The 11,482-nt window shown below is 47.1% G+C and overlaps 3 protein-coding genes across 4 annotated transcripts; all 3 read right to left on the bottom strand.

Moving 5' to 3' along the window:
* Positions 1–382: 382 nt before the first annotated feature.
* LOC101781256 (zinc finger protein 6) lies at positions 383–844 on the bottom strand. Its single transcript, XM_004954630.1, has one exon. It carries the CDS (start codon positions 842–844, stop codon positions 383–385), a length of 462 nt encoding a protein of 153 aa, XP_004954687.1.
* A 544-nt stretch (positions 845–1,388) lies between these two features.
* Positions 1,389–4,707, bottom strand: LOC101785272 (proteasome subunit beta type-3). The gene is made up of 7 exons (XM_004951614.3): positions 4,548–4,707; positions 4,237–4,418; positions 4,008–4,115; positions 3,519–3,608; positions 2,488–2,572; positions 1,914–2,008; positions 1,389–1,709 (listed from the first exon to the last, which is right to left on the bottom strand). The coding sequence occupies exons 1-7, from the start codon at positions 4,551–4,553 to the stop codon at positions 1,661–1,663; spliced, it is 615 nt and encodes a 204-aa protein (XP_004951671.1). The 5' UTR covers positions 4,554–4,707; the 3' UTR covers positions 1,389–1,660.
* Positions 4,708–6,821: 2,114 nt separating this feature from the next.
* Positions 6,822–10,679, bottom strand: LOC101784884 (probable receptor-like protein kinase At1g80640). Of its 2 annotated transcripts, none has more exons than XM_022823730.1 (10): positions 10,084–10,679; positions 9,285–9,452; positions 8,932–9,176; positions 8,661–8,796; positions 8,471–8,534; positions 8,284–8,380; positions 8,061–8,163; positions 7,814–7,932; positions 7,532–7,621; positions 6,822–7,447 (listed from the first exon to the last, which is right to left on the bottom strand). In XM_022823730.1, exons 1-10 carry the CDS (start codon positions 10,307–10,309, stop codon positions 7,277–7,279), a joined length of 1,419 nt encoding a protein of 472 aa, XP_022679465.1. In that variant the 5' UTR covers positions 10,310–10,679; the 3' UTR covers positions 6,822–7,276. The 2 variants fall into 2 exon arrangements, with proteins under 2 accessions (XP_022679465.1, XP_004951670.1); XM_004951613.3 differs by having other exon boundaries at positions 8,661–8,793; positions 10,084–10,672.
* Between the last annotated feature and the right edge of the window lie 803 nt (positions 10,680–11,482).

The following is an 11,482-nucleotide window of genomic DNA, read 5'->3' as shown; positions in this document are numbered from 1 at the left end:
TCTCGCGATTTAGCCTAGGGGTTGTGTAATTAATTTTGTAATTAGTCTAGATTTTAATACTCCTAATTAGTGTCCAAACATTCGATAGGATGGGGGCTAAAATTTAGCCCCCTCCTCCCAAACACCCCCTTAATCGCAAGCAGTTGGTACTTGGTAGCACGTACATACACTGTACTAGGATATATACCAAACTGGCAGACCAAAAAAAATTCAAATCTAAAACAAACGTGATGATGAGGCACTAATCAGAGCACTTTACAACGATCACAGCGTTTCATATTCCAAGTTATCTACAAGGCAGACGGTGAACAGAAGAAGAAATCTGGCAGACTAGCAAGAAAATTTCTATACGTATGTACCAGCAGCATCAGAGCAGGCAGGCTCACAACTTCAATGTCAAATCAAGCTTAGGCATCTCTTCCTGTCCAGCCCCTGGGCTGTCAACGTACCCGCCAGTCAACCACCGCTCGCCGCCGGCCACCGCCACCGGTAGAGGCCGGCCGCTCGGCGCGCGCATCCACTCCAACGCCGGCGCTGAGATTGCCGGTGGCGGCACGAAGGCGCCGTGGACGGCGAACGGCGGCGCCCCGCCATGCGCGCGCGCATGGTGGGCGAGCACGAGAGGCGGCTCCGCGTCGGCGCGGTGCCTGGCCAGCGTGCGCTCGCGCTTGTGCGCGTTCTGGTGCCCGCCGAGCGCCTGCGAGCTATAGAACTGCCGCCGGCAGTAGTGGCACGCGAACAGCTGCGCCGGCTCAGGCTCGGCCGCCGCCGCAGACCGCGCCACGTCCGGCACTACGACGACCACGGGCAGCTCGGCGGCGCGCACCGCGTTCACGCCGACCATCCCCGCAAGGAGGTTGAGCTCAACCGGTGCGGCGCCAGCCGCCCCGCGGCCGTGACCACGGTGACCATTACCGCCGGCGCCGTTTGGCCAGGTCCCTCCTCTCTCCTTGTCAACCTCTGCCTCCATAAGGTGCAGCAAGGCTTTGGAGTTTGGATGCCACCACGATAAGGTCATGGCCGTCTTGTATTTGTATTTGTGACTAGTGATGATATATAAAAGCAATAGTACGACGAGCGTGGTTGTGTAAGGCGACAGCGACGTACTACACGTCATCCAGGCATGGTTACTTGTTTCTCGGCACGCTTTGCCTCCGGCGGGCATGAATGCCGGCTGATGCAACAAAGATTGCCGTTCGTGTGGGGAGATTTCTTTACCATTTCCATGCCGACGTCCATGGATGAGGCAAGCCATGGGTGCTACGGATTAGGACATGGAGTCAATTGATTGTTGAGCAGCTTGAGATCCACATCAGCAGTTGAAGAGGTCGGTGTATACATCCGAGTGTCGTGCTCGTGCGTGTGCGTGTGGATGTGAACAGGCCAGAAAAAGAAACAGGTGAAACTGCCATTCCAAGACACAACGCGTGCGCCAACCAAGCATGTTAATAACGGAAGTGGCACAAGCTCATGCGACTCTAAACTGCGTGTTTGAAAACAGAAGCAGATGTCTGAAGCATAGAGAGATGAACAAGCAACTGCTGGATCTTCCATGCTATGGTCTTTGAGAAGGAAACATCGAGCGCGGGTTTTCCGAATTCTGTAGGCCTGGCAAGGCGAATGACGAAACAATCTCCTACGTGGCTGCACGGCAGAGGACTCAGTCCATCCTTCCCTTCACCACTCTCTCCTGCACTTCAGTGGGTGTGCTGCAACAAGGAGAACCAAGTTTCAAAATAGAAAATGAATGGCGAGTAACCGAGTAAGCATATTCAGTAAAACATTATCATCTTAACGGTAAAGGATTTGATACCACCCAACAGTTACGCAAGTCATGCTGATCAGTGGAAAAGTTGGTCGGACATACATGTATGTATTAGTAGCTAAGTGTTTGAAAGATGCAGGGAACTTACACAATGACAACATAACCTCCCCAGCCAGCGAGGCAATCACGATCAACAGAAGCCATCAATGCTTGTGAGACTGTCTCAAACAGTTCTTCCGGTTCCTTTATACCAAATAAAAATGTGATAGTACTGTCAAGCCACAGTGATAAGGTAGGTCCATGCAGTACAACCGAAGAAACACAAACAGTCTAGGGCAGGAAGATCAATCTAACTATCTAAGTATTACTAGAGCAGAAAGCAAATCTTTATGGGATGGGCACATGTGATGGCACACATTCCAGTGTGAAGACAAAGCAACGACTCCATTGACCATTGGTGCAGGTTTAATGATGATAATTGGTATCTCAGGGTCAGATACAAGTTTGAACCAATCTAATTAATGAAGTGTGCAAACATCTTCATAGCAGCAGTTGAATCCACAAACTAGATTAACAATGAGGCTAGGTAAAAGATGAGCTATCAAAAAAGATCGTATAATAGACAATTGAATTCATTTAGAAATTAAAAGAATAACTAAAAGTAGACAAAATTTGCATTTAAAGATTTTGATGCACAAAGTTTCTCACATAAAGACACTAACCATGTTTGGCTTATACATGGACTCACAAGCACCATAAAGTGACTCTGAAGAAGTACCAGATACCACAAAATCTTTTGCAAGTTCCCTGCACAAAGAAAATACTTTGATAAGATAGTACAAACAATAATGTCAAGATGTGAAACCAGGATAGGATCTACATGAAAAAAACAGGCAGCCATAAATATTATCCTGTTATAAATAGGCCTAACATGAAGAGATGAAATTGCGAAGGGTACAGTTAGGAACGGAACATGGATCCATTCTATAATAGTAATATGTGTTTGGTTTTTTGGTGTATGTGTTTCGGGGGTTCCTGGCAAAGCAGAAAATCACATAAGTAACAATAGGACAATAAATATGTGTTTGCAGCCTCTCCCATTTTGGTTCTGGGAACCCCATAGTTGGACATGTTGGATAAGTCAAAAGTGTAGGGATTCTTTACTCAAATACACACACAAAGGAAATAGATATGATACTGGCAGTATGTTAACAAAAACATAGTGGTACGCACAAAAGAAATAGATGTGATACTGTCAGTATGTTAACAAAAAATATAGTGTACGACTCAGATTAACCAGAAATTTCAAGGAACTGAGCTTAACTTGGCTGGCAGGAGATGTGGGCTGTGGGGTGTATATGTTAACTAAAACATAGTGTACAGTAGTTCAGATCAATTGGAAATTTGGAGAAATTGAGCCTATCTTAGTTGATGGGAGGTGTGGGGGGTCAACATGTTAACTAAAACATAAAGTACCATAGTTCAGACCAATCAGAAATTTGGAGAATCTGAGCCTATCTCAGTTGGCGGGAGGAACTAAAAAGTATTGTGCAGTCGTTCATCAATCAGAAATTTGGAGAAACTGAGCCTATCTCACTATTTCAGTTGGTTGAATCAGGTGTTTATTTTCTTCTTAAGGCAAAATCAATAATCACCTAGGTCCTCCTAAAAAGGAATAGGAAACTAAATACAAGAAAATAACAACAGTGTGTAAAGAGTCCACAAAGAAAATAGAAGAATAGTTGATACATACTTGGCACCAATGCAGTCCATGGTACATATAAATGGTTCATTGTTCTCTCCTAGGCCAGCAATAACTGGTTGACAGAAGTATGGCCCAAACCTGCGTATCAAAGTACATCCATCAGAGGTCTCCAAAAGTTTAGCACAATAGGACCTCTCAAGTGACAAAACAGCAGATGAATCCACAAAAATATCTGAAACATTCGTGCCAGTCAAAGATAGGTTTGTGGGTCAGAGATGACAGCCAGACTCAACAATTGCACGATTGCTTCAGCATAATGAGAAACAAAGCTTTATACCAGCCTACAGACCAGAGAGAAACATTTTGTAAAGCACCAATGATTCTCAATTTCCTTATGTGGAGACATTAAAATTACATCGTAGTTCACACTTCAGTTCACCCATCATTCAGTAAACCCAATTTTCCCTGATCACTCCAATGGAATAATGATTCTACTATGCCTACAATTGAATCTATCAACAAATTGCCGGTTCTCACCTTTTCTCATAGAGGAGGGCCGAAACAAGGCTCGCAAAGGTCTCGGGCTTCATGTCCCTCTCCTCCCTCAGCTGGTACAGCTTGTGCCTGAACACCAGCCTCTGATACCTGCGCACAGCACGACACAACCACACGCATCAAACCCAAACCCTAAACCAAGTACGCCCCACTGCCCCGCCCCGAAAGGAGGCGCCCAAACCAAACCACATCGAGAATCCGAGAGACCCACAGCGTCTGGGCGTCGGTGGCGAGCCCTGAGAGGCCGATGTAGAGCTTGTCGTGGACCTTGAACACCCGCTGGAAGTCGGTGGCGATCGTCTGCAGCTGGACGCCGAGGCGGCGGTCGCTGGCGATCGCGAAGCAGTTCTTCCCCACCATGGCCACCACGGCGCTCCCGTTGTACTCGAAGATCTGGGGAGCAAGCAACCGAGCGGAAAAAAACGCCCAATCAGACGTGGCCACAGGGTAGAAAGCTAGGGTTTCGGAGCACGGGCGCAGGAGGCGGAAGGTTGGAGACTAGGGCTCCGGAGGGTCACTCACCGACATGGCTGGCGGCGATGTGGTCAGCGGCGGCGGTGGCGACGACGGCGAGAAGGGAGGAGGCGGCGAGTTCGGTTGATTTACGCCGGCGGAAAAAAAACTTGAAGAAAGAGTGCGGAGTGGGCCTTTGTGGGCTGCCCCTGTACAGACTTCGTTACGGCTTACGGGGAAAGCAGTAGTATACGAAGATACGGATGCGGTCCCACTAGTCAGGCTAGAAGTGGGGATGGATACAATCACGGGCCGAGCAGTCCATCAAGAGCTAACAGCCCAAGGCCTCTTTGAAAAAAGGCGGGCTCATCATATATCCTTAGTTCCTTAATGGGCCAAATGGGTGCGGAGCCCATCAGCGAAGAACTATGTACTGTGCAATCCACTCTGCAAAAAAAAAAAAAAAAAACCAAAGAAGAAATCCACCTCCTTCCTGATCTAAGTAATCATGGGTCGTGACAGTACAAGGACAAGTCAAAGCACAGCAAGGACAAAAGTACTTGATTGCAACAGATTACCCAACGTGGTAGTACCAAATCTGATAATCATGTGAAATCGTACGTCGTGAGATCGTGCTGCTATTGCCTACTATTAGTGCACGTTAGCTCACCTTCCAGGTACTGATGGGTGAAGAAGCTCACAAAACTTGTACCGTGCAGTGGTAAGCCGAGGCCTGCAATCCTGAACATGCAGCAAGTACTGCTAGTGGCACCATCAGATCAAATCAGATCAGATCGAAGCGACACGATCGCGTTCCTCTTCATCACTTCATGTGCTTGAGCAGCCGGGCAGGTAAACAATTTTAACTGCCGCCCAGAAATGCACGGTGCCACTGTCAGCGCACGCCCGTGATCTCTGCAAGTAAAACTGGCAGATGCACGTGACGGTGCGATCCTTGTCAGAGCCGAGTGAAAGATTGTGGTGCGCCGTCACGGTCCACAACGCACAAAACTGAACACGCCGTGCAAGCAAACGCTTGGATTCGGGGCAACCTGAGAACAGCTCGTAGCTCCAAACACGCCCGACCTCACTTTGGTTAAGATCTTTTCAAGACATCTCTCTTAGCAAGAGATAAGCTAGCAAAGACTCGTGAAGATAGAGAAAAATTAACCAAGCAAGCTGCGTGAAGAAAATGGTTAAACTTATACCACATAACCCTAACCGTAATCCGTAAACTAAGCTCCCTTTGCTTTTGGCACCTATTTGTTGTCACACCAAAAGATGGAGAAGAAGAGAAAGCAATGTACTAGTGGGGTACCCCCGGTGATCATTGTTCATCCTATGTCTTTTTAAAACCAAAGAGTACATTACCAAGAGAAAGGTGAATAAAGACAACCACATGCACATGCTTCCACGGAATCCAAGCTTTTAGCTTCGGGCAACAGGTACACTCTAGTATTCTAAACACATTTTAAGCATGGAGGTTAAGTGGAAAAAAGACAGAAAAGCAAGACTAGACAACTCATGTTAACGAAAAGCAGGATCTTGCTGGACCCTTGCATGCATGAAACACTCTCGGTTGCCTTTCAGGTGGAGTGACACTGACAAAGCGACAATGTGGCATCCCAGTATCCCAGAGAGACTTGGTTGGGCTGGGAGATGTGACCGTGCTGCCGTTCAACGGTCAACACCACGGACAGTACCAGTGCGATGCATTAAGTACCTTCAGTACAAGAGACATCAGTAGTGGTTAACCTAGACACTAATTTCCAAAGCTAGTATGAACATCATCTCCAACTGCCTGATGACGCATCATTAGTGCAAGAAAAACACAGCATTAGTGTTGCATTAACCTACATACCTGCTAAAGCCGGTATGGGATGTATGATCCCCAACAACCTCATGAGCTGAGCATTTTTGGCTATCTCTACGCCGACAAGGAGACAAATGCAAAGCATGTCGCCTTTTGTCGTTGCCCTGCACATTGTCGCCTTTGTCATTGCGCTGCACTTGCTGCTGCATGCATGGCCCTTTTCTTGGAGCCTATGATCACCCAACCATATGAAATGGTCTCTTAGTTTCCTACCTAATACGCACATGCTCACCTGTTCTTGTTCCCACTGCTTTTCATGGTAAGCCTAATTCATAGTGATAGTCTCATAATTGCATTCCATCATTCTGAACATATCAAGTCACCCGCTGAAATTTGGGGGGAAGTACCTGACAGATTACATTAAAAAACACAGGCACAGTAGATAGTACCGCTGAAAGTGATTTGTAGCTATCAGCTTGCAAGTAGTGCAGAAGGTATGTCTTGCAAGTAATTTGATGGTACAAGCATAATTTCAGAGTCAAGCAACTGATGGATTTCAGTATTGATGAAATGCTTGATCAGCCTTGCTCTTAAGCTCAAAGTATTACGGAAGCTTATGAGGCGGTAATAGATGCTATACATGACAATGACATGATCTCGATTCTGGGGCAGACATTTTTTTTCTTCAGGTAGTACTGAGTTACAGTATGGAAAATCTTTAATCTATACAGCAGTTACCAAATTCAAAAAAAAATGACGACTTCTTTTTACTTCTTTATACAGCCAGGGCAATACGTGAACCTGCTCCACAAACCCAAAAAAATCTGCCAATTTAGCACCTCAGATTGGCACTCAGACAAACATCATGGAAGGCGATGCAAGCAAGGAACCATAACCCCTGCTCAACATCATAAGTTATCTGGAGTCCTGAACCACTTGGATGAGCCCTACTGCATCACCAATTCCAGTCATGTCCATGTTTCTTTTATCTTAACAAAGGAGAATGCCTTTGAGTAGCATAGGGCGACTCTGGGTTGATCCTCAGAGTTCCTCCAAGCTCCATGGGCACCAGGGGTACCAGAGAGTGGAGTACATCAGTGATCAGGGGCCTGTAACTTGGCTCTGGTTGCACACAGAGCACAGCCACTGCAGCAACCTAGACAGAATGTACCCGTCTGATCAGTTAAAAAGCTAAATACACATGAAAGATAAAATACGTTATGATCTCGAAAATGCTTACTTGGTACAAGTGCTTCAGATCCATTGTGTTCTTGATCATGGGGTCAATTATGTTAGGGAGTTTGGATCTATCAGTTAGCTGAGGCATGGCCTGCATTTCAGATCCAAGTATGCCAATATATCAGAAGTCAATGTGTATGTCAAATACAATAGGAAACCTCAATTTGGACAGTGATGAACAAAACTATTTTTGCATGTTGAGGGGGAAGAAATCTTCTACTGTTTAATTGGATACTAGATTCTAGTAACTCAAGAAGACTCCAAATGTCATAACATTGCGTACCCATGTAACAATTGATTGGCACTGAGATTGTGCCGTCTTCTCAACAGGCTTCCTTCCTAGCAGAAGTTCTAGAAGTACTACTCCAAACGCATATACATCGCTCTTCTCAGTCAACTTCCCTGAATTCGATGCAGTTGCACATGATTAGAGTAGAACAACATAGTTGTGAACTTGTGATTAAAGAGTAGTCCACAAATAGGATTGCAAGTGAGACGCAAAGGAATGGAGGAGGACGAAAAGAGCATACCATCTAATAAGTACTCAGGGGCTACATATCCCATAGTTCCAGAAAGCTTTATATTCCCTTTGCTGTGATTCCCACTAGTCACTGCAAGGCCGAAATCCGAAATCTGCACAACAAGAAAGTATTAATGAACTGACCCTTTATTTCTTATTTTTGTCAAATATAAGTTGTGGTCAGTGGTCAATAGCAATATTGAATTGACTAGAAGTAAAATAATAAGGCATACCTTAGCATTGAAGTCTGGATCTAAAAGTATGTTAGATGATTTCAGATCCCTATGGATAATTGGTGGGTTGCAGTGTTCATGCAGGTACTCTAATCCCCTGGTTGGTTCAGATACAGATGCATATTATAAAACAGTCATTAGCAAACAACATAGTTAATCATACTAAGATAAGGTGCGAGAAGGAAACCTTGCCGTGTCAAGAGCAATCTTCATCCGAATGTGCCAGCTTAGAGCTGAACCATGTGACGGACCTATACAAAACCACAGGGATTACATCGAAGCTTCTCTAATCTCTAATTTATTAAAGATTACAGGACGACAATAAACAAAAGCGAACAAGAAAATACAGTTAAAAAAGTCCTTAAAGAAAAAGATACCATGAAGTTGTGAGTCCAATGACCCATTCTCCATCAGCTCATAAACAATGAAACGGTTCTCCTCATGAATACAGAAGCCCACAAGGGACACTATGTTCGGATGCCGAATCCTCCCAAGCAAATCTAGTTCATTCTGCTAATTCAAACAATAACAAAAAATATTAATATTTTTTCAAGAGCGCTGCTCATCAATTAATAACGACAATCCGAGCACAACTATTTAAATGGACAATTTTCGATAAAGATAAAGATTGGAGTAGGCAATCATCACCTCGAATTCCTTCTCGCAATTCTGTGCTCCACCACCCAATCTCTTCACCGCAGCAGCAAACCCTCCATCAAAATTGGCTCTGTACACACACCCAAACCCACCAACTCCAAGCACACTGCTCTCACTGAATTTTCCTGTTGCCGCCTCCAAAGATGTGTAATCCATCATCGCAGCAGTACTCTTCTTGCTAGTCTTGTATGAGTTGAAGCTGTTCAACATTGGCACAAATGCGATCCTCGCGGTATCTGGGCAATGCAAATGAGTAGGTCAGAAGCTAGGTGAGTATCTCACATGGCTTCATGGGGGCAACAAGGCAAGTCAACAAGAGAAGCAAGAACCAGTCAGGCCGAGACCTATGCTCTGGGTGTCCTTGGAGTCCACCAGGCCTCTCCGTGATCGCCACCACAGCACGAACGCATAAAGTGCGGCAAGGACGATCATGACCCCGGCGACGGAGGAGAGGACAATGGCCGCGATGAGCTCCCTGCGGAGGTGGTGGTGCCCCTCCACCACAATGACCACTGCAACAGCAATGCAAAAGCAAAACGAAAAGTGTGGTGTTAGACGCTCAAGCACTGTGGATGTTTATAGGAGTAAAAGTTAAATATGAACATTACAAGGTCCATTCGGGTGTTGCAAAGAGATGAAATCGAAATCTTCCAAACGAAACTGCAATGGGTAAAATTGCAGTTCCCAAGATGACACAGCTCCTTAAACTCCAAAACAAAGAACATCCTTTTTGCATCTGAATTTAATGCAGTAATATTGGCAGCATCCAACTGTTTCCTTCTAAAATAAAAATTTTCCCCATTGCAATTGGCATAAAGTTTAACAAGCCAATCGAGTGCACATTAAATTCCCCCACAATTTCCTGAGTGGGAAAATCCGGAAGCAAACATTCCAAAGCTCAAACTTGGAAAAAAGTAGGATCCCAATGAACATTTACCCCACCACTCCAAAAGGAAGAACACGGCTTGCCCACCAAATAAGCACTGGTTTTTTTTTTTTTTTGAAGAAGGGCAAGTTCGTAGCCAGAAAACGAAATTTTGCAAACGACACACCGTGAAGCGAGGATCAAGAACCCAGGAACAGCACTGCAACAAGAACACACCGAAACCCCATAAAAGAGCAGCAAGCTTTGATCCATCCTACCCAAGGGAGGAGGCGCCGCGGCCGCAGGGAGCCCGGCGGCGGCGGCGGCGCTGCCGTTGACGGCGGGGGCAGCCTGCTGCACGGGCTGGCCCGCAGGCGCCCCGGGAGACGGGGGAGAAGCCCCGGGCGGCGCGGCCCTCCCATTGGCCCCCAGCGGGCGACACAGCAGGAGCAGCAAGACGACGACGAAGGCTGAGGAGCAGCAGAGCAGCGGCATTGACCTCATTACTCCTCTCCCCCCTCGCTCCCCGCCCGCGTCTCTCGCTCCCTCCGCTGGGAGGACAGAGCAGCGCAGACAAGGGCGTTACAACAGCAGGGGTAGAGGAGGAGGGGGCTCACTAAAGTCTGTGCCTTTCTGACCAGATACCATGCGAGCCAGGGAATCCGAAGAAAAAGAAATGCAGATACAGCGCCACGGCTGCGCTCCCTCTCTATGGTCTCTGCGGGCTTGCGGCCCCTGACTCTTGTGTGCACTCAACTCAACTCGTCTCCTCCCACCTCTGGTACGTATCTTGAGCCGCCAGCTGATTTGATGTCGCTCGGTTTCGTCTCGGCCAGTGCAACCCGTTTCGTGATCCCCTGGGTGAGTGAGAGCGAGACGGAGCAGCACGGAGGGATAGCGATGGCGGCCAGGGAGAGGAGGGGGGTAAAGTCAAGTCCCCGTGGAGCACGGACGGCAAGGGGGTAGGAGAGAGACGGGCGGTGCGGTAGTGCCTCAGCTCTTGTAGGGTTGGTGGCCTGGTGAGTCGAGCCGAGCAGAGGAGCTGTCATGTGGCAGTTGCAAAAAAAGGCACCGCCGCCTGCAGCTGGGCCTGGGGGGGTGGCCTGTTCTTCCGTTCCGCCACAGGCTGGGGGTAGTACGACGCGGTACCGGCGAGTTTGAGCGTGTTAGTGCACCGTTTGCCCTGTACTTAAGACTTCTTTCTGTGCTGTTAAGTGTTAGATATTACTACTACCTCCGGTCAGATATGGTTTAGGTTCCAGGCAGCAAGAAGTGGTTAACTGCAAGTCTGATTACGTTTTACCAAATCGTGATTCAGATGTGTGCTAGGAGACGCGTAACTTTGCAACGCGTGATAAGAAAGCAGCGAACGATGGTGCGCAAGCACGGCGAGGTGCGCGCGTTCGTGAACGGGTGCAACTGAGAAGTCAGCTAAACAAACGAAAGAAAACGAAACAACAGGCTACTTATTGATTAGAGCTCCGAGGGGTTAATTAACTTAGACGGACGGATGAGCTTTTTTTTAAAAAAAATTGACGGATGAACTCATGAACAGCACAGTTCTACTGAACGGCACCGTTGCTGTTGGCCGAAAGCAATGTTTCTCATCAAGCGGGGGGGTCGGTGTTTGCACGACGCGGGGGGGGGGGGGGGGGGGGGGGGGGGGGGGGATCACAT

Source organism: Setaria italica, chromosome I, assembly GCF_000263155.2.
Source record: "Setaria italica strain Yugu1 chromosome I, Setaria_italica_v2.0, whole genome shotgun sequence".
In the NCBI taxonomy this organism is placed as follows: domain Eukaryota; kingdom Viridiplantae; phylum Streptophyta; class Magnoliopsida; order Poales; family Poaceae; genus Setaria; species Setaria italica.
Note: the sequence above shows the minus strand (reverse complement) of the source record. Positions and strands in the feature narration are given on the sequence as shown.

Bases quoted from the DNA above. Each gene is read 5' to 3' on its own strand.
- LOC101781256 (XM_004954630.1), bottom strand. From the start codon at position 844: ATGGTCGGCGTGAACGCGGTGCGCGCCGCCGAGCTGCCCGTGGTCGTC.
- LOC101785272 (XM_004951614.3), bottom strand. The intron at 4,116-4,236 runs GTGGGTCTCTCG...TGCTGTGCGCAG, and splicing joins GCCACCGACGCCCAGACGCT to GTATCAGAGGCTGGTGTTCA. The intron at 1,710-1,913 runs GTAAGTTCCCTG...TCCTTGTTGCAG, and splicing joins GGAGGTTATGTTGTCATTGT to CACACCCACTGAAGTGCAGG.
- LOC101784884 (XM_022823730.1), bottom strand. From the start codon at position 10,309: ATGAGGTCAATGCCGCTGCTCTGCTGCTCCTCAGCCTTCGTCGTCGTC. The intron at 8,381-8,470 runs GTTTCCTTCTCG...TGAACCAACCAG, and splicing joins ATTGCTCTTGACACGGCAAG to GGGATTAGAGTACCTGCATG. The intron at 8,164-8,283 runs GTATGCCTTATT...CTTGTTGTGCAG, and splicing joins ATCCAGACTTCAATGCTAAG to ATTTCGGATTTCGGCCTTGC.